This window comes from Haplochromis burtoni, unplaced genomic scaffold (assembly GCF_018398535.1).
Source record: "Haplochromis burtoni strain Fernald_Lab_line unplaced genomic scaffold, NCSU_Asbu1 Contig_71, whole genome shotgun sequence".
NCBI lineage: Eukaryota > Metazoa > Chordata > Actinopteri > Cichliformes > Cichlidae > Haplochromis > Haplochromis burtoni.
Window position 1 is genome coordinate 1,945,106 of NW_024582432.1, and position 22,339 is coordinate 1,967,444.

General features: G+C 40.5%; 2 protein-coding genes across 8 annotated transcripts in view; one reads left to right on the plus strand and one right to left on the minus strand.

Annotated features, from left to right (window-relative positions):
* myocd (myocardin) overlaps positions 1–22,339 on the minus strand; it is a 132,762-nt gene that overhangs the window by 21,043 nt on the left and 89,380 nt on the right. For 3 of the 6 annotated variants that reach the window (XM_005923756.2, XM_005923755.2, XM_005923754.2), the window contains exon 1: positions 4,063–8,651. The exons of the other annotated variants lie outside the window; for them this stretch is intronic. In XM_005923756.2, the coding sequence (XP_005923818.1) occupies positions 4,063–4,117 (55 nt within the window). In that variant the 5' untranslated portion in view covers positions 4,118–8,651. Of the gene's footprint in view, positions 1–4,062; positions 8,652–22,339 lie in introns of those variants that run through there. 6 annotated transcript variants of the gene reach the window in all.
* LOC121814672 (retrovirus-related Pol polyprotein from transposon 412) overlaps positions 20,202–22,339 on the plus strand; it is an 11,359-nt gene continuing 9,221 nt past the window's right edge. Inside the window, exon 1 of one of the 2 annotated variants that reach the window (XM_042221666.1) lies at positions 20,202–22,339. In XM_042221666.1, the coding sequence (XP_042077600.1) occupies positions 20,394–22,339 (1,946 nt within the window). In that variant the 5' untranslated portion in view covers positions 20,202–20,393. The other variant, XM_042221665.1, reaches the window with a different exon arrangement.

The window sequence follows — 22,339 nt, forward strand, 5'->3', positions numbered from 1 at the left end:
ACAAGTGTAATCTATACACGTAATGCGCTGAGATCAGACTGATTACAATCTGTGGGAACCAGAATTCTGTCTGGATCATAGGGGATCAAATACTTATTTCACTCAGTAACTTGCTATTTTTATGCATTGTGTTTTTTCTGGATTTTTGGTTGATATTCTGTCTCGATTAAAATGACAGTCGTGAAAATTAAAGACTGTCCATTTGTTTGTAGGTGAGGAAACTTACAAATTTAGTAAGGGATCAAATAATTATTCCCCCTTCTCTATATGCTTTAGAAAAAGGGCTTTAAAAAATAAAATAATTTCATTGTCAGACAAAAGACAGAATAACTGTTATTGTGAGCTGAAGAAACTTCCTCTTTGATTTTTTCTCTTCAAAAGCACATAACCTGTGAAACTTTTAGGAGAGAGTTATACGCCTGAAACATTTGTCAGAGATCAAATATGAACAAATTTGATTTAAACACAGCATTATATGTATTCATAAAAATTAGGTGTCCTAAAAGCATGCATTTGAATGAACAAAATGACTTACGGAAATCAATGCGCTATCCAAACATCATGTCATGATACCGGGCTAACGTAACAATCAGCCTGAACAGCCTGAATCTGGTCGTACGTGCAAATTTTGTCTCTAATTTTCTTGGAAAAAGCCAGGTGAAACATCAGCTGCTCTTTATTATGTTCACTGACAGGTTATCAATAATTGTGCTTGGAAAAGCACAGCAGCTGCCATGTAATCTGCTCTTTCTCCCCAAAAGCTTTGCTGAGACCAAAGGCTCGCTTGTCCTGATTGCAGAGTATACATGTTATAGAAAGTGGGCCAGAGCCAAGCTATGTAATCACAGATCACTGAACCATACTACGCCTCTCTGAATGTTGACTTTGAAACTGAAGACACTTGTTTTAACTTGGGCTTTCTTGACAATAAAGGACAGACAAACCCAATTTTTCAGATTTATAGTGCAAATAAATTGTCATTTGGCTTTGGTTTGCACCAGTGAAGTGCTGATAATTGCACAAGCCAGTTGAGTGATACTGTGATTTATTGTTCTGTGCCTCACACACTCACAGCCACCGCACTGAAGAAAGAAGAAAAAAACAAAACAAGATAATAATAACACCTCACTTTTACACTTAAGCTCCAACACTGGTTGCATTTGTTACATGAATCCTCCTGAACTTTCCCTTAGTGCAATCAGGAATGTGTTCACGACAGATATATGGGTGTAACTGTATAACTTGTAATAAACAGGTATTCCTAAATGAAGTATTAAGTTTATTTTAGTCTAATACCTCTGCATAAAGTGAAAATCCACCTTAAAACACAACTGGCATATTTTATTTCTACGGTCTTGGACAGTTGGAGTCAGGCTTGTGAATGCGAGCCAGGACCTGTGTGGAGGAGAGCCAACGCTCCACCATTAAGGTACAGTTTCTGGAGCGGCTCCATTGACAGTGACTCATAGTGAACAGTGGGGTAGTAAGGACATTTGGATGTATGTTGAAGAAGGCGAAAAAAAATCTCACTTGCGTTCAGAAACACAGGTAAGTGCTTTTATGTGTCGCCAGACTGCAAATCATCGTCAGCAGAGCGTGTTGTGGGGTAGTCTCTCATTTCGTAACTTATTACCAACTTTGTCAGAAGAGACAAGAATTCTGCTGCAATTTTACCTGGTGACACGTTCGTTATAGCACAGCGTTATAAATGCAAGATGAGACTAATTTAGTGCTAGTCTAGTGCAGCATTTAACATTAGAGATTTACTAAAAGAGAAGCAAAAGTGTTTTTTTCTACAAAAAAAGTAAAAGTGTTTTTTAAAATGTTATTGTAGGTTATTATAGCAAATTGTTTTTTATATATCATTTAACTAGTGATTCTTACTTACAGCCTATTCTGATCACTTATTGAATAATACTTCAAAATAACGGTTGCAATTAGCGCCTGGAGGAGTGTCATGAAGGCTCTAGAACAGCGATAATTTCTTCAGTAAGGACTTTCCTAAACAAAGTCTAAACCCACAAATTTTGTCATGTGACTGCCTGCATGGTATGCTTATCCATTTAGTGCAGACTGCTGGTTCCTCCTGTTTTTTTTAAGCTAAGTTAATAATTTCTTTTTGTTGTTTATTTTGTTCTTTTTTTGCTGTGGGTCAGATGGATTTTTTTAGTTTTTATAGATGACACTGGTGGAGTGAAAGGCTTATTCTGCTTATAACTGATAAACTCACAGATCATATTTCAAACGTGACAAATACCACATCAAATGTTTGCCAGCTCAGAAAAGAACATCAAACTAAGTTTCCTGTTTTACTATTTCGATTTTCTCAGTGATCCAGGTTGAAAACATCCAGCGTGTTTATGTTTTATACATTTGGGATCAGAAGTGAAAATGGGTCTGAAATAGTTATATATTAAAGACAGCACATGTATGCACTGCTGATTTACATATGGTTAACATGTGGCACTGCATTTGACGTCTCTGTCATAATATTATGCAATGGCCTTGAGCTTAAGAGCATGGACTGTGGTCATTTGAGCTCTAAATCAAATCAGCATGAGAACTCGTCAGTACCTCACACACTCAGAGTCGGCGCTCCGTGGGGAGCACTTAAATGAGATCTTTATCTTTCCTTTTAGCTTCAACCATGCGGTAGCAGTTCCCATGGCTTTGATTAGTTTGATTGTCATTTAAGCATGGTGCATAGGAGTGACAATTGCTGTGTAGTGTAAGTCAACGCACTTCATGTTAAAGAAACTGTAAATCCTTGACAGCAGATCATCTTCGACTTCCCCTGCCATCAGCAGTTATCACAGAGACATTTACGGGCAATTTTACTTCGCTTACGCACAACATTTCACTCATGCGCTCATAAATGAGCTCAAGCAGTCGCTTTTATCAGGCAGCATTAACCCCTGTGACTGTAATATCAAGCAAACTTTGGCATAAGGACAATATCTCTACATCTGTGTTGTATTATAACAAGCTATAGCACAAGGGTTAGAGCAACACAGACCCTGAGCCACCTTCATGAAAAGCCTTATGCTGCTTTTGAATGCAGCCTCTCATGCTCCCCAGAGCACCGGGGGTCATTTCCCACCCTACTGATGTGCTCTAAACAAATCAAAGGAAAAGCATCATTTAGCCTGCCATTTCTGGAACGCAATTACAGCTCACAGGCAAACTGGAGGTAGCAACCAGAGCCACTACAGCCACCGCTTTGAAGCAGCTGCTTTTTGAGTGTAGAACAAGCTGAACAGCTACGATCAGTTGCAATTTCCTCAGGGAGGTGGCAGTGTTGCTCAGACTACACACACTGAAAACACACACGTGCGAGCTTAGACAAAGTATGTTCAAACTAAGGAAAGTGCGTGTGGGAATAAGAAAGTGACGGAATTAAGGAGTCTGTGTACGTGAAGGAGACAGATGGATACAAATCCCCAACATCTGATGTGTATTAGAAGGAGTTTAAGTCAGTGCTGTAGTCCAGACCCTTCCTCCCGCGTTGATATGCTCAGGTACACGCAGCTTCCAATGCAGCCATATTTAGATAACCTTTGACCTCTAATCTCTTTTTATCAAAGCCTGAAAACGACAGTGTCTGACTGGCTTTCCTCAGCAGCAGCAGAGGGGGTTAGTGACTGGGACTGAACAAGTGCACTAACCTGTCTGAAACATCATTCTCTCTCGTGTCATTTACAAGGAGTTTGATGGACATCACGTCTGTAAATCCATCATACTGTGACAGAGTGACGGGAAGCTTTCTGACTCACGCCGACCTCGCTCTGCTATTCCTTGTGCCATCACGTACCAGCACTGTGTATTACACACACCTGTCACTCGGCTGCTGTTACTGAGGAGCACATTCTGAGTATCAACACAACTCATCCGCGAAGACAGACGAATGACACAACGTACGAAGAATTGTTTTCAAATGCTGTTGGCAGACAAACTGTTTGTGCGGCTTCTGAGAATAAACACAGCTGTACACAGAAAGTGTTCATAAGTTGTGACAGAACAGAGAAGCAATAAAAGTCACGTTTCAGTCATCACTGGACTTACCCGATCTAAACTTGCTTCGTATTAGTATGGAGTGTTCAGAGCCCAGAAGAGTCATAATGCTTACAGTACAGTTCCACTGTTCAAAAGTTGCAAAATAGCCACGCACACTCAAGAAGCAGTGACACTTTGACCCCGACCTCTGAACCCCACACTGAGACGAGACCCAGAGCTGACCCAGCCTGGCTCATCAACAGATCTAGAGGAAAAGTGGCACAGCAAAAAAAAAAAACCCAAAACAAAACAAACACTGGCTTTCTTGTCTTTCTCTCAGCCAGCGTGCACACCACCAGCAGCAGCCTTCCACTCTGCCTGCTGCTTTCTCTTCTCCGCTCACTCTCCCCCCGGTAGCTGATGTGGGAGTGTGTCTGTGAGTCTGTGGGCCTGAGAAAGCTTTGGTCCCATCTAGCTGTGAGATCTGAGCAGGGCCAGGGACAGCAGAGAGAGATATGCCCTGCTCTGGGAGTGGCTAGGCGGCCAGGGTTTCCTCCAAGCCCCGCCTGTCAGAGCCCAGGGGCAGGACAGGGTTTGGCTGATGATTTCTTCCTCCCTTGCCACCAGTGTAAATATATCAGCCTATCAGCCTTGTTGACTGTCATTAGAGAGGAGAGAGGGGGAGTTAGATGGGGAGGGAAATATCAAGATAGAGGAGCAGATAACGAAGTAACAGTACAGCCAGGAGGAAGAAAGCGAGAAAAGCAGGAGTGGCAACAAGTTTCACTGGAGTATTCAATTCTTGTGTAATAAATAGAATGCATAAAAGCAATATTCAATAAACTTGTGATACAAATGTAGCAGTATAATCAGACTTGAAACACACACTAGAAGACCAAGTGGGCTTTACACACACAGAGGAAACAAACAATGTGGACAATGTACAATAAATAAAAGTATTAATGGCTGCCACATTTTTTTAAAAACTTTAAACAGATATTAACTGAAAACCTGATTACTTTTCCTCACAGTGACTGAACTGCAGAAAGTAGCAAGTAGTTCTTGTACTAAGCCTCACTGAACTTTATTTTAAGGTGATGGTTAACAATTGTTTGGCAAGAAATGAGTGACTCGTAAGACAGAAGTCTAAAATAACTCGAGATTCTCTTCCAAATATGTTTACATTTTTTCAGCAAACACAGCCTCAATAAACCAACATGTAGGTAAATAAAAGACAAATTTAGCTTAATTAAATCAATTATCCAACAATCTCTTAGGCCCAGAAACACTGACCACACCACACAACCAATGCTACAATGGAAACACAAAGATATGTAGGAATGTTTCCTATTTAAATCCAAGAAAGTGGAAAGAAATCCTTCATTTCTTAACAGGGCTTTTATTGTGAAGCATTTTCAGGAAGCTGGTAAATAATCGTTTGTGGCAACTTTGACTACAACTCCATCTGAAATGCTGGGTTTCAACTGAATACTCGTTTATACTTTAAAAAATACTGTATATGTCAGTTGTGAAAGTCCAGAGTGTATGACTTTCCAGTCACATTCAAGCCAAATTACTTCACACAGTGCTAATTAGGCTAATCAAGCACAGACAGACCAGTATCAATACATTTTATGCCCAGTAATGATGACTGATTTGCCAGAGCAGGGTAGTGGAGGCACTGAACAACATGAATATGACAGCTGCACAAGTTTATGGTGTCACTGTGACTTTAAGTATTTAAAGAAGTGTGTCGTACAGCTTTCTCTGTCTCCTTTCAGATTTTTTTCAAGGTGAACTTTGACCTCAGGCACTAACAATAGTAGTATATTATTGTGACATTTGAAAATTACCCATAAAAACTGCTGGTAATATAACGTTTTACCGATTTTCACATTTGCTTTGGCCTGGACGTTAACCCAGCTAACATTAAATCATCTACAACTACACAAAATTTGAAAATTGTGGACACTAAACAGACAAACAAACATAACCAATTACTTACATCCTCTCTTTAGGGGGGGAAATAATACCACTGTAATGCAAAAGTCGCTATTTACAGTATGTGAAGGAGCAGACTCTGAGGAGGATTTAAAGCATGTTCTGAGTAACATTATTTATTTTGCAGCTTTAAATTTGAATAATTTTCAGACTTCTGAAACCATGAGACATACAAACAGGTGTCCCTTGTAAATGAGACATGCCTGCCTCAACAACAGCAACACTGATGACCACTGAAACTGTCTAGCATTTAAAATAAACCTCTCTGAGCTACTCGTCTTTGTCGACTTTTTGTACAATCACTGAGTTTGCTCAGTCACACAGCAGTTTGTATTATATTCTCCTGTCCTCAACATGTGATCCCCACCACATAGCGCGTTCTCCTCTGAGGGCAGCCTTCGCCAACTGCTGCCCCACCAGGTGCAGAGCCTCCTAAACCTCTGTCGACATTGGACGTCGGCTGGACACATCAAGGATTTCACCATTGCTGTTTATCCTTAGATTTGAATGAAAAGTTATATGGAATATGATCCGGAGCATGAAAAGAAAAACACCAGGAGCAGTGAAGGTGTGCAAGGGTCCAGAAAATATACTCTTTCATTTCTTAACAGGGATTTTATTGTAAAACATTAACAAGCATTGTCATTTTAGTTTGTTTATTACTAGCAAATTATTCTGTATTATAATATGATGATTCAAAAGAATTCGTTTTTAAGAAAACTCTCGCCTCCTTTTGACCCTTTCTCTTTGTATCCCCCTATTTATAGGCTTTTCTCCACCTCAACTTTGGCTAGAAAGTTATTTTTCCATTAATTTCCCACCCTGCCCGTTTTCAGTTTGCTAAATAGAGAGAATACCAAAGACAAGTGTGTGATTACTACAGGCCTTTTCTCCACACTGTGTAAAAACTGCAGTGAAAGAGGGCTAATCAGTCATTGAAAGCTTTTTTCCAGCAACAGCTCAGTGCTTCTGCCTCGCTACTATCCATTTTAATCTCTTCACACCATAAACACTGCTTGGTTTTTGTTGCCGAAGAGCCCCTGCACACACCAGTGAGATGCGCACACCAAAACACGCAATAATTTAAGGTAATAAATGATACGGTCTATCTGTTTGCTGTTAGCCCATGTGCCTGACGTGTGCTGGAGTGAGCTCCAAGAAACCCATAGGATTCTCAAGTCAAATATTTACATAGAAGCTCCTCGGGCTGTAAATCTATCCCCGACATTCGCAGGTACATTTGTCTTGCGAGTACGCTGAATGAACACAGGTGCACGCACACCGACACGCACACACGAACCGGTCCCGTCTTAATTAGCAGGTGAAAGTGCTTAAAGGGAAGTTCTGTCAGAGGGTTTGACAGTGTACACACAGTGTCTCAGACAGATTCCTGAGGAGGTCACCCAGCCCTGGCTTAATCCTCCCCTTTAATTGGGGCCTATGTCAGCGGATGTGACAAGTCTCATCTGAACTGTCTGGAAGCGCACGTGTGTTTGTGTGTGTTTCAGCGTGTGCGATAAAAGCACTAAGAGAGCAGATGATCACACTCATACAGCCGTGAGACAGTTCTGAGTGCATATTTTTTACATTATATACAATAAGAATGCAGCAGAGTGTGTGTTGATGGTCGGCTTTTTCTTTTCTGTGATGCATATTTCAACAATGTTTCTCTGATGCAATTACTCAAATGTCTGTGCCTGGAGCATAAGGCAAGAGAAACTGTTTATTGGCCAACTGTGCAGACATCTAGATCAAAAAATGACTGTTAGTGTTTTGGGTGATTTCTTGTGTTTTAGATAACGCAGATGTGACTCGCAAAAATGGCCAAACTGGACACAATGTAATAAAAATTACATCTAGTACAAACAGTTATTACACACGACGTGTCTGGACATTTTTTAACGACATCGTCACATTGTCTTTTCCATCAGTTCCAGTAAATGATGAATCAGTGGTCTGTAGGAGCCCCTTCTGCTGATAGGAGCAGTCGCATCGTATTTTAAATGCTTGGAATATCTCCTGTCAAATGCCATCTGTGGAATCCAGCTGTCCTGCAGCCATTTGCCTGACAGAATGTCACAGGAGGAAGTGTACTAGAATGCGCTGTCCAGTGTGAATGCAACATGTGCTGGACATTGTGTGGACTGCCTTGTAGAGCATGCAGCAGCTGTTACATGGCACCCGACTTCAGAGAAAAATTGAAAACTTATCTCCTTCATCCCTCTATCTTCAACCATTCTGTCTCGTCTATCTTCCATCACTTAGGTCTTATAATGAGGTGGAATTATGACAGACTGACTCACAAAGCTTAAAATACTACAAAACCACATGTCATTTGGTAATTTATGCCCAAACTTGTCTACTAGAATGCACCAGGTCATGGGCTAGAGCTTTGATTACGTGATTGTCCAGCAGGGTTCTGAAGGGTGTCACTTGAGCCACCAGGTGAAGTGAGCATGCACAGAGATAAGCTTGATCTGTCAGGGTTGAGGCTGAGCTTAATTATGTGGTTTGTCTGAACTATCACTGTTTTAAATTCTGTGTGTGTCTGGTAGCTAGCCAGGAAACTAGTTATGGCTATGACCAGTGTTGGGAGTAACGGAATACATGTACCGCCGTTACGTATTTAAAATACAAAATATGAGTAACTGTATTCTGTTACATTCTGTCGTTCCAGGCGGCAGCGTTACGGTTGCCATGGTTACAGGGTGACGCTCTCTCTCTCTCTGTGTTTCCTGGGTGAGAGAGAGCGCCTTTTTGTTGTTGTTGTTGTGCTAAGCTAATAGGCAGAATGCTACAGCTCTAAAGAATGTAGCCTGATGGGCAGTGTAGTCCATGTTGCAGGGAGAATGGACTGCCATACTCGTTATGTGTCTGTGAGCGCGAGGAGGGAGAAAAAGGTGAGTGAGTGGAAAAGTACGAGCTGTCACCGAGCAGAAACGGGAGCTGGAAGCATGTAAATATAATAATAACCACTGCAGCCAAGAAGAGTGCCTGACGAGCCCAGTTGTAAGTAAGCTATTAAGACTCGACTGTACGCTTTGTTCGTGTTTTCCTCCAAAACAATAAGTTCAGTTGGAGCAGCCTTTCAATGCCTCTCTCTGTCTCTCGCAAGCAAAGTTGACCCAGACAACACCCATATGGAAAAGAAATAGTAAAAACATATATGATTTACTCATGAAAGTGGCCACTTTCTCATTACTTTCATATATTTTTTTAGTAAGTATATAAAACATACAAGTTTCATTATATAATTTTTCAAGGGATCTTATATGTGTTTTCACTCCTGTATGCTTTTCATACAAGTTTCATACAAGACAGATAAAAACTTTATAAGATTTATATATATCTTTTCCATATGGGCAAAGTAAAGCTATTTTTCGGCTACGAGCCCGACTCGAACCCGACGTATTAGCCAGAGGTCCTTTACATCGGTTCGGAGCCGCAGAACTTCAGTAACAGTAATAAATCACAGCAATAGTACATTCAGGTAGTTGTAAAAAGCATGATAACATATTAAGTAATCCAAAGTATTCAGAATACGTTACTCTCATCGAGTAATGTAACGGAATACGTTACAAAAATACATTTTGGGGCATGTATCCTGTAATCTGTAATGGAATACATTTTAAAAGTAACCTTCCCAACACTGGCTATGACTCATTTCATCTTATATCAGCCAATTTGTTAGAATATTTTAGAATTTAAAACACACACATATATAAAGTCTGCATTTATATAGCTACATCTATCTATATCAAATAGATATGTTAAGCTAATAGATAAACAACTATGGCTTGTGTACTTGTGTAGTAGGTTGTTAGTCCATTGTTTACCTCAGCTGTCAATATGTAGTCCTGTCTCCTTATTCTAGAGGAGTAAATAGATGTGGATAAGAATTGATGAGCCAGAAAAACCCACTTCTGTCCACTGACAGTGATACTGAGATGAGTTATTGAGGATATCCATAACCTTTCTCCCTGGATGCACTGCTGTTTTTATGCTGCTGTTGGGGTTCATTTCTGTTAGCTGCTGTTAGTCAATGTTACTAAAACTTTGAAGTTGATCTATCATTTGGACTGTAACAGCAAATCAACTCCCACATGAGAGTTTATATAAGGCAGTGGTTCCCAAACTTTTTTTGCTAGGCCCCCCTTTGTTTTACAAGAAAAATGTTATAAAGAGCTAACATCTCTAAATGTCAGGAGTAGTTGGTCGTTACAACAAGTGTTTGTAAACTAAAAATCAAGAATGTAGGATACTGTTTGTCTGTGATTTGGAGAGCCCAGCGCTGCTCCCGACGCAGGGAAAAGCAGTTATGCAGGGGAGACCTACCTCGGCACTTGTGCAGGTGAAGCCAAAGGGAGGATATGCTTCACCATATTTTCTAGTCTTTGGCTTAGAATGAAGTTGGTTTGGAGACATATTCAGCGATGCTTCATCTCCTGCTTTGCGTTTGTTTGGGCGCCCCGTGCTAGCAGTGTCCAAGCGTTGTTTTTTTCTTCCTTTTCACACCACGCCCCCCCTGCAATGGCTCTGCGCCCCCCTAGGGGGCGGGCCCCACACTCTGGGAAGCTCTGTTATAAGGTATGTTAATCAGAGTAAAAGTGTGATTTTTAGGGTACTCAAGCCTAACATTAGTTGGCATAATGCATATAACCAACAGTTTTTGTTGTTTAGCGGGCTTGTTGTCTCACTCCTTCATGTTTTTGCTTGCACGATATCTGAGCAGTGGGACCCCTGCTGATGAGTAAAAATACTTCAGAAAAAAATTTCTGATTGAGGTTGTCATAATTCATGCATGAAAGGGTTAAATAACAATAATTACAATGAAACACGTTATACATCTATGGTAACATTAAAAAACCAGTGCGTGGCAGGGTATGTAGTGACACATCAGTGTCCAATGTAGTGGTTTATATGCAAGGATACCATCAACAGTGACACAAATACAGGAAAACAGTGTTTGAATAGCCGTCCACTGTAGGGACAACTATGCGTGAAAGGGTTAAATCTGAAGGTGCCGACAAAATATTAAAAACTAAAAGAAATTTACCCCCACGACAAACGAATGCCTAATTCTCTTCTCCTACACCTCTGGTGTACTATGTACAGTGTGACCACTTTCTAACCACATATATAAAATGTGATTAGGGGAACAGCAATGTCTCTCTCAGCCACTGGATTCAATATGTTGGCTTCCACAAACTGGCACTGCTCCGATGTATTTTTGTTTAGGTATTTTTCTCATTTTAGTTTATGAAAATGCCTCAATTTCCTGGGAAACATAATTATGTTTTTCACATGCCCCATGATCAAAGCTGTCGGATATGTCTTTGATGTTAAGTATTTAAAAGGATTCATCACTTGTTAATGCAATGATCTTACACAGACTGTGCACACCTGACACTCACTATACTCAGTAAGTATACACACACACACAAGACTCAATTTTGGTCATGTTGTGAGATCATATGAACCCCATTCATCACAGATAAACAAATCTGTGCTCAAACTGCATTTTAACGTTTCATGAGCATCCATGATTCGATTGTATTCTATAAAATAATGCCTCGTGAAAATTCAAGCTTAGATGCTTTTATAAAGGTCTGTTTTGATCTTCTACCAAAGATATCCTAGCAAACAAGACAAGTCCCGTTTCATTTACAAAGACATGAAGCCAATCCTGGTGTGTCTTAATTGACTAACTGAAAAAGGAGGCATTTTCATTGGACCACATTATATCCAAACTGGTAAACAGTAAATCTGACCTGAACTAAAAGCAGCTATAATACAGAAAAAAATGAATATATTGTGTATAGGAATTTCTTTTACTTATGTATTAATCACATTATTTTATTGTATGATGCCTTGGTGCCACTGGATTTTAACATGTCTCACACTCATACAGTAAGACAAATGGTGGGGGTGTAGTAAGGAAGTTGGGGGGAAGTAGACCACGCCGCAGGAAGAATCTTTGTCTTTTCGAGGACTCTGGGAGTAGCAAGGCAGTGTGAATCTTAAGGTGTGAAACAGCTGTGTACTGCCTTTTGTTCCTGAAGAAGGTATTTAACTGACAGCCATGTTAGGCTCGAGAGACTCTGCTGACCGTTTGCCCCGCGATCATGCAGCCTCTCCACCAACTTGGTTTTCTGTTCTTTGTGTTTTGATTAAAGAATGTTAGCTACTGCTCACCGCTCGTCTGCAGGCTTTATTTAAATGGAAAACTTCCACAACAATTGAAAACTTGGATGTTCACTACCTGAACACCAGGTTCTATGGCCAATTATTTTGGTAGGTGTGTACGTGTTTGTTAAAGAGCCTCAGCGGCCTTGGTGGCAGCAGCTGTGTCCTATCAGTGTGAATGCCTTTGTGCTGGTCTACCTCAGACAGCAGCTCTTGGTCCACTGTCTCTGTGGTGGTTGGCTCTCGGGTAAATACTGACATTTAAATAAGCGGTTAGAGAGATATATTAGAGTCCTGCACTCATACAGCCAAGCAGGTTTAAAATAAGTCTCACCCATCCCAACAAGAAAAGATGAATCAGTTTAAACAAGTCACTGCTTGGGACTTGACAGCAAGTATCTTTTTCATGTTGTGCCTTGGTCATGCCTATACAGAGCATAAAAGTTATATAATTACAGTTTTAATGATAATTGTAGGAGAAGATTATAGGTTTACCCAGAGAAGGATTCAAACCCCCATTTGAAGACAACACAATTTGGAGTTAAGAGTCAAAAATGCTAATTTTGAGTTGAGACTGTGGACAAAACAAGCAGCAAGCATTTTTATCACTGATGATATCCAACTACTATTTTATTTTACTCATTAAAGTTTAGCCAAAGTATAATTAAATATAGTATCAACTTGTAATGTAGAATTTGGATAGTTAAGAAAGCTGTGAGTAACATGTTTACATGTACCTTTGCTACATACATTAGCTTGCTAAGCCCTAGCTAGTATTTCTGTTCAGAAACCCAAATAGACAGGGGCTACTGAAATATCGCCTAATACAGTATTTCAGCCTTCCACAGCATGTTGTAGGGCTGATGCCTAACATGGGTGCACTCTTGTTTGTGTCTCTTTGAGGTTTAACTGACAGCTGCTGCGATGCAAGCTACTCTTGTTAGCATTCTTACTTAACTACCTTACTTTATATAAATATATAGTTGTTTTTTGTTTCCACTATAAAACATGAGAAAGCCAATGGGGTAATATAAGGTTAGATGATGGCAGTTGGATAAGTTATCAGAAAGTCTTGAGAGTGATTCAGTACTTTATCAGCAACCAATCAGCCTTATCAGAAAGCTGAGGGGTTTCTCACGACACAAGCAGACCAACTAAAAAGAAAAAGAGGACTGAAAAAGGAGGCGACTGTGGAACGCAAACAGAGTCGCCGAAATATAAAGAGTATAAGAGAAAAGGGCATAAAGTAAAGAATGAGATTGGAGGAGACAGAAATATAGGGAGAGGCAAGAAAAAGAGTTGGGGGAGGCTGGGAAAGAAAGAGCAAGATGTGGACCGGGCCAGACGAGGAGTCAGGTTCAGCGTTTCCCTCCGTCTCTGAGCTGCGGTTATAATGAAGTTCCAGTCAGAGTGGGCTGAATTCAAAACCAGAAGTGACAGAAAGATGAGGCTGAGCCAGCACTCTCCCCTCCTGTCTCCCTTCAAATCCCTCATCTCTGCTCTCTCTCCATCTTTATCTGGTCTGCGCGTCGGTCACCTTCACTCTGCGTTCTCTCCTCGGGCCTCACGGGGTCCGAGCGGCGCATGTCTGCCGCCAGGTTGGAAATGTCAACATGTGTGAGAGGCACTGGCGCTGCGAGCGATCTGAATGTAATCCCAAAACACAACAACAGCGTGAGGGAAATAGATTTTCTCCACATTATGTAAAAAGCTGAGGGGACGTAGTGTTTTGTACTTTTGTGGTTGTTTAGATTTCGCCAATTGACTTTGCCTCCGCTGTAGTCTGCAGGCGCTGGCGTGCGGCCAAGCTGGGAGGAGGTGGGTGTATGTCTGCGAGGCTTCAACAGAGAGACGGGCCTGCATCACTAAAGCTTAACTGTAACTCCTGCCTATTACCAAGGCCTATATGTGCTGGCTTTATGTGGTATTCCCAAAACTTCACTATCAGAAATTTAATAACTCAAAGTCTGCTTTGTTGTTGTTAATGTGTGTGTCCGTGACTAACAGGCCAGATGAAAGGCCCATCAAGAGGAACCACCGGGTATGCCACGCAAATGTCTTTCATCAAGCCTGACGGAGCCACAACGAGAAACCTATTAAGTAAAAATTTGTGAAGATGAAGTAGCATGTTTGATTATTAGCTGAAATAATTCCAGGACAAACTGTTTTGTCACAGCGTTCGTTGGAGAGACGATCAGCTGTGTTGACACAAGGCAGAGAACCACTGCCTCAAAGCTTTCCAAATAGGAACTTTACTTTCTACAAACAAATATGTGAACTCAGTACACTGCAGTGTGAAAAAATAAATGAAGTAAGATGGTGAGAGCTCAGACATGGCGCTTAGTTAAAAAACTAAAAGAGATACACTATTTTGTTTTTCTACATCTCATTTTTAATGAGAGTTCACACAGAAGAGAAAAGAATTAATTTGTACATATTTGTAGAGCACGTTTAGTCCCCACATATTCAAATATCAGAACATTATTAACTTCTGTCTACTTTCAGCCTTTCTGTATTTTGAATCCTCTTTTTGGACTTCCCTTTGGCTTCACCCACTAACAATCACGGCAGAAGGCCTCCTGTCACCACGTACTTAGTCATACTAAGGCATCTTTTCATGTGGATTCCCACACTTTGAGAAAACTGTTATTGGAAACTATTTAAATAAAGCTGAGCTGATAAGTATTTCAAATATAAATAGTAAAACATTTTAAGGCTTGATAAATAAAAATAGTGAGTCACATTAAAAGGAAAGAAAGGATTCTTAAAAAAACCACCAAAATACTGGGAAAAGTATTCATCATGTAGAAAGAAATTTATTCAATCATTACTTCTGATGATGTTCATAGTTTATAAAAATATTCTTTTACATGAGGTATGAGATATGAGGTCAGCAACTTGAGTAATTGATGGCGCAGTTGATCAAGAACGATAGATAGATAGATAGATAGATAGATAGATAGATAGATAGATAGATAGATAGATAGATAGATAGATAGATAGATAGATAGATAGATAGATGGGAGTATTGTACAAGCCTTTAAATATGAGGATTGAGAAAAAACTCCCATGGTTTAAACATTTAAAAATGTCATCCTTGATCCACATCTCCATCACCTGACTGTGACAGGGAGACACCCTGATGTAGACCCACCACAGAATCATTGCAGAACTAGTAACAACTCCTGGTAAGAAAAGACTCACTAGTGCAAATATTTAGCTATCTGGATCTTCCGAGCTGGTCCAGCACTTCCTAAACAGCCTGGCTGAAATGACCTGTCAGCCAGCACATTCTTTCTCTCAATGAGGACCAACCGGAGCCTTGTTTTTGTTGGTATGACCCAACCCCAACGAGCCCGTCCTCTGCACAACCCCACCACTCTCCCCGCCCTCCACCCACTGATGTCTGTTTGACAGAGTAAAACATTCCACTCCAGACACCGATTCAACGTCGGAGTTGTGTACTTAAACAAAAACAAAAAACTGACTCACTCGAGTCCAACTGCTGTGTAATGTGATCTGGGAACTGAATTTGAGGTGGCTGACAGACAGCAGACAGAGGGGTTGCCACGGGCCACAGACTGATCCCTGGGTACAGAGCTGGTATCTGCTGGCATGGACTCCACTTGACCCTCCAGGACCAAAGACTTATTTATAGAGGACTACATCTCTGTGTGTCTGTTTATCTTTCTGTGTGTGCACATGTGTCACGTGTGTGCATGTTGCCTTATCAGTGCTGTGAAGGATTCATCAGGAGTGGCATTTTCTGCCATTCGGTGTTCAAAACAAACACACAGCTGTATGTGCTATCGCCACTCTGTGGGATGTTGAAAGGCCTGACTTATGCGACTTGTCAGTAAGAAATTATGCTATCGTCATGCTAACCCATTGATTCGCTACATTGGCTTCTTTATTATTTTTTTTCTCGCAATAAGTAATTCGCTCAAACAAACCTTTCTTTCTTCCTCGCCCGATTCCAAAAGCTGAATCAACAAAGGGGCACCAACAGCTACATGGTCCTGCTTGCTTTTAACACCCCAGGGACCCTCAGTAGGTTGTGATCAAATGTTGTTCTAGGGTTCTGAAGGGGTCTGGACGTGTATTTTTTGTTGCATTTTTTTCCTGTTCTCTGGTGTGATTGTGTGTATTAAACCCCAGCACACCTTTCCAGGCTGTATGGGTTTGGAAACCTTGGTCATGACTGAGAGTAATCGGATAGTGGATGCTGTTGATTCATCTAACAGGATTGGGAAATGTGGAAAACGACCACCTTTGCTTCATTGGTTGTGGCAGTTTTCTTTCCCTAGATGTAGCCTGGGTTTGGATATTGTGGATGGGGGAAATGAAAGAGACAACCTCACTTATGATAGAGTGCCAGTGCAGATTTTAAGTTATGTTTTTCAGGCTTAATTACTTAGTTAGCCATCTATTTGGAGTGATTTTATTATATTTTATTATAATATAAAAACAGTTCATCAAATAAATAAATAATAACAATAAATATATAAATAAAAATAATTTAAAAATCTGTGCAATTATCTATGCAATTTAAAGAACATTTCATCTACATAAATATAGACACTGAGACTTGAAATATTATGACGATTCCTCTGAAGGACTAACAGACCTCTGAAAGTGGTCCATGATGTCAGACACCAAGATTTTTAGCTGCAGTTCCTTTCTGGAAACTGTGAGATGCTGATAATATAATAATTCCAACTAACTCTCTTATGGGATCCTCCTCAAGCTTTAAGTGTCTGGACAATACCTCAGACTGTTTCCTTAATGGTCCTTGTATTTATAATTTTTCTTTAGCACTTTGTTAAATAAATCCGTGCTCTTTTTTTTCTTTTTTCCAAAAATGAAGGTTATTGTAGATAAGATACAGTCCACAATCTCTTTTGTGTTTCTTACCATTTTAATTTGTGAAGTCCAGAGGATATGCTTATTGAATAAAGACTGGATGCTAAGAAGACAAAACACTGGCAAGTGTGAGCTGAAGCTGGAGTCCAAGTTAGTGAAATTACATCAATATTTTTAAAGATTATTGCCTATTCCTTTCCTTATTGTGTTTGTCTTGCCTGTTTCCTTGTAATGAGATGAAATATGGCAGAGAAATACTTTTTGACAGTAGCACATTTGTTGTGAGGTAAAAGAAAAAGAAAACAAAGCTTTAGATGTGATCTGGGATCTTTCAAGCTGCTTTTATCTAACTTGATCATTATTAATCTAGATGCCCCATATCTCACATAGGCCAAAATGTGTCCTTTGCATTGTATTTTATCTTACGATACTAACTCTTCAAAGTTACAGTAATTTGTCTCAGAGGTAGTATAAACAGCTTTGCATGACCAAAAAACCTTCTATAAAAACAGTATTTTACTGTAAGTATGTCTAAATCAAGACCCTGCAGCTCAGCTTTAAGATGCAAAGCCTGCACATAACTACTAAAAACAAGAGAAATCTTAATGTGGAGCGCTGACTTTGTAAATGCAGAGATCGGGAAAAAACCTGTTCGTTACCTGTTGACATACTGTACATGGTAAGATAGTCAGCGCATGCAAGAACAACGTCTCTAAACAGTCCACAAACTTTATGGGATCTCAACATTTTTTTGTTTGAGCTTTTACATGCAACAGGACTTTATTTCATCGTAGCACAGACAGCTTTAAGACACAAAACGCTCACATATCTTCTGATGATCACGCTGTGTACGGTCACAGTGTTCAGTATTTGCACACAGCACTGTCTTTGGATTTACTCAGTTTAAATCACAGCAGCTAATTAGAAATTATACACACTTCAAATCCAAATCCTATTGCAATCCATTCTATTGCAGTTATAGTTGTTACTTTTTCCATGTGGCATTTGGTTGAATGTTATAATTTAATTTGCTGTATCTAGCAGATTGAGTCTAGTAGTCAGGAATAACCATAAGAAAGATAACATTTAGAGTTCAGCACAACACACCGCTACAACCACAGCGAGAACTGACTCAGTGCATGAACTTGGTGGGTGAGACGAATGGTGTGTCACACTGACCAGAGGTGTCACTTTATGTCTCCCCCCCTCCACACACACATCCGCAGCGAAGTATGATGTCATTGGCTGCCTGTCTGCTAAGCGGTGGACCAGCGCCATGATCACAAGCTGCACGACTCAAAGGCTCCACACGAGCCGAGAGAACGAGGAGGAGATGAGGGGGAGGGAGGAAGAGTAAACAGCAGGAAAGGAGAGGAGAGACAACTCCACAGTGTCCTAGACCACAAAGAAATGATGCAGAAACACTGCCAGCGATTCCTCCTTAACCCAGTGTCTGATATCATTTGACTTTTTGAAATTTACACTTGTAGTACAGCACCTATCAGCATAACAAGTGCTATGTAAAGGGCAGTGCAGACAGAGACTGGAGGAGGGGTTAAAATTAATGATGTAACCCATTAGTTTTGCTTTGTACAATACATTTCTGTTGACCTTTTGAATCAAGAAACAAAGCCAGAAAGAGACGATGATTCTGTTTTTTGGCAAATATTTCTGCAGTCAAGAATGAACTATGAAGCTGAACTTCTGTTGCCAGTATACAGTAAAAACAACCAAGTATTTGTATGGAGCCGTGGAAATGCCTATAAAGAGGTTAAAAAAAGAAGCACAATAAAGCATGTAAAACGAAGAAGTGACACTGTACAGTAATCACCTGTCAGAGATACAGCCCCAAGATCTCAACAGAACAGTGAGGAATGGGAGATGTGACAGCAGAACTAAGTGAAAGTGACCAAAAATCACATTATTACTGAATTTGCAAAAAAACAACACATCTGTCTTTAAAAGACTATGTAGTAAACCACTTCTCTGGAGGGGAAACAACACAAATCATAGCCTGTATGATGTAAAAGATGTCACTGTGACAGCCACCATTATTTTTATGAATGGGTTCAATTTTTGCAAAACTACTCTTAACATACTATCTGATGGGATAATTTGTTTTCATACACTGTATTTCCAAAAGTCTTCACTCACCTATTCAAATCATTTAATTCAGGTGTTCCAATCACTTCCCTGGTCACATATGTGTGACATCAAGCACCTGCTTCTACACACAAATAATCCCAGGAGAATGGTACGTATTTGATTGCACTACGCCAAATGTAACGTTTGATGTGGAGTAAGTCAGCCCCTTAGCTTCAGCACACAAAGAGATTTTGGACAATTTAACGCTCCCTACTCTGTGGGAACAGTTTCTTTGTGGGAACACCAGCGCACAAAGCAAGGCCCATAAAATCTTGTGAGTGAATTTGACCTTTGACCTTTGACCTTGAGCTTTTATGTTAAACCTCTGAGGTCTACCCATAACCTTAGCCTAGCCCTATATTTTGGAGATATATTTTGGCAAACACTGACTTTTTGGGAGGTTTTTAATGTTTTTTTAAGCGTGTCAATTATTTTTGTTGTTTTTCTCAGGAGAAAAACTTAATAAAACAAAAATTCAGTATTATGTAGCTCTAAGGGGTCAACATCAATGATAACTTAAACAGAAGCCTTCTTTTAGTCATATGTTATTGTTATTGTATCTTTATTTTTACCAGTTATTTATAAATAACTGGTTTTGGTTTAGAGTTAATTCACATATCCACATAACACTGCATTCTAAAATAAGTGCGCACATTTTAGTTTACACTGTTATGTATGATTAATTTTTTGTTTTCTGAGTTACCTTAGTTGCAGCTGTTCCAGTCCCTTGATTAAGGAGCCAAGAGGTGGAAAAGGGGTGGAGCGCGCTTTAAAGGAAGACTACAAATTGGTTCACGCCATAACTCAGGACCATGGGGGGGAATTGGAGTTCATTATGTTTGGTTTAGTTAGGTTTTGTGTGTTTTAGCCCTTCTCCTGTTTTTGTGGGCTGATCAGCCACTATTTAAGTTTCCCCTTTGTCTTGTTAAGTTAGGTCAGTTTGTTTGAATTATCAGTTGAGTTGTCAACTTTGAGTAGAGTTTTGTTATTTTGACCTCTTTTATGGGCCCAAGATTTTGATTCTTTTTGCATGAGTTAACAATTATGTTTTTTGGGTTAAATAAAAAATCATTTTTTTGGACTTTAACCTGTGCCTAAGTTTCCTTCACTGCTCGGTCCATCACAAGTGGTGTCAGGAGTGGGATCAGCAGTTGAAGGCACAGGATTTTTTTTTCTCTTTTTTTCCCCTCTTCACTTATCAAGCCATGCACAGAATGGGAAGGAGTGGCAGAGGAGCAAAAGGAGATTGTCAAAACCAGCCAGTTGGAGTGGTAGAGCAAGTAGAAGGAGGAGAGGAAAATGGAGCCTCTGGAGGGGTGGATAGTACTGAGAGCCAAGGTAAGGAGCCGACAATGTCAGAACTGATTTCCATGCTTCGTTCTCATATGGGTCAGCAGGAGGCCCAGGAAGCAAGAAGAAGGGAGGAGTTTACCCGCCAGGAACAGCGCTTTAGAGCACTGCAACATCAGTTTCAGCTGTTGCAGGTAGAAGTGCAAGCTCGTACCTCCCCGGTCCCTGAGCCTCAAATGGAGGTCTCTGAGCCTCAAATGGAGGAACCTGAACAACCAGAGGTAGAGTCCTTTGAAGAGGAGGATCCTCCCTGTGCTGGCTCCAGTAATGAGCAAATACATCCTCAGTCAGGTCAGTCTCGCTTTTATGAACCCAGGCTGGAAAAATTGACAGAGGAGGATGATATTGAACATTTTTTAACAACATTTGAACGCATGGCTGTAGTTTGCCGGTGGCAAAAAATGGACTGGGTTTTTCATCTGATTCCTTTACTCACTGGCAAAGCAAGAGGTGCGTATGTTCATATGGATATGGATGACTCTCTAGACTATGACAAAGTTAAAGCAGCTATTCTTCATAAATATGACATTAATCATGAGACATACAGACTGAGATTCTGTTCACTGGAGGTAAAACCTGATGAGAATCCAAAAGAACTATATGCAAGATTGAAAGAGTTATATGAGAAGTGGGTAAAGCCAAAAGGAAAAACGGTGCATGAGGTTAGTGAAATATTAATTTTAGAACAATACTTGAGAATGCTGTCTCCTGAGTTACAGATATGGATTAAAGAACGCAATCCAAACTCTGCAGCGGCAGCTGCAGAGCTGGCTGATGTGTTTGTGGCGGCACGGAGAAAAGGACAGCCATGGAGCCACACAGCATGGAAAATGAGAGATGGTTCAAAATCTGTCCCTCACTACCAGAAAGCAGGGGTGAGTAAACCTCCAAAGAGCCAGTCTGTCAATATGCCGTCAAGACCTCCACCCAAGACTGTGATTTGTTATTTGTGTGGGATGGAGGGCCACACAAAACCCATGTGCCCAAAGAATTCTACAAAAATAACTCAGATGTGTTTTGTGGAGCCTAAAGTGGAGTTTGAGAATGGTTTCAAAATGACCTTAGTTGAGGTTGATGGGAAACCATTAAAGGCCCTTGTTGACTCAGGAAGTACTCAGACTCTTGTGCACCGAGACTTTGTTCCCGCAAATAAAGTTAATAATGTGGAGACAATCCCTGTTCGCTGCATTCATGGAGATGAGAGGTCATATCCAACAGCAGATCTGTACATCAAGGTACAAGGACAAACGTATATTCTAAATATTGGTGTTGCAGAGAATCTGCCATTTCCAGTAGTGCTGGGTCGAGATCTGCCTGTGTTGTTTGACTTGCTGAATCCTAGTTATACATGCAATGTTGCAGTAACAAGAGCTCAAGCTAAGAAGAAAGAGGAGTCCCTACACCCACTCCGTGCCTTGCCCTTCTATGATGCGGACATAGAGACTGCACCCGGGAAGTCTCGTAAGTCACGTGGACAGAGAAGGCAAGAGAAGTTTCTACATACTGCTGTTCAAGCAGCTCCTAGCACAGAGCCTGAGTTACCTTTGGGTTTTAAAATCCCTGTTAATATTATTGAAATGCAACATGACGATCCATCTCTAACATCTCTGTTCCAGAAAGCTGCAGAGAGGAACCAAGGAACTAAGCAAGATTTGAACAGCAGGGGGGAGTTTCTGCTGAAAGATGGCATTCTGTATCGTCAGCAGGGTTCAGCATTGCAGTTGGTGGTTCCTAGAGCAGTCCAGAAGGTGGTGCTCTCCTTGGGACACTCCATTCCATGGGCTGGCCACTTGGGAAAGCA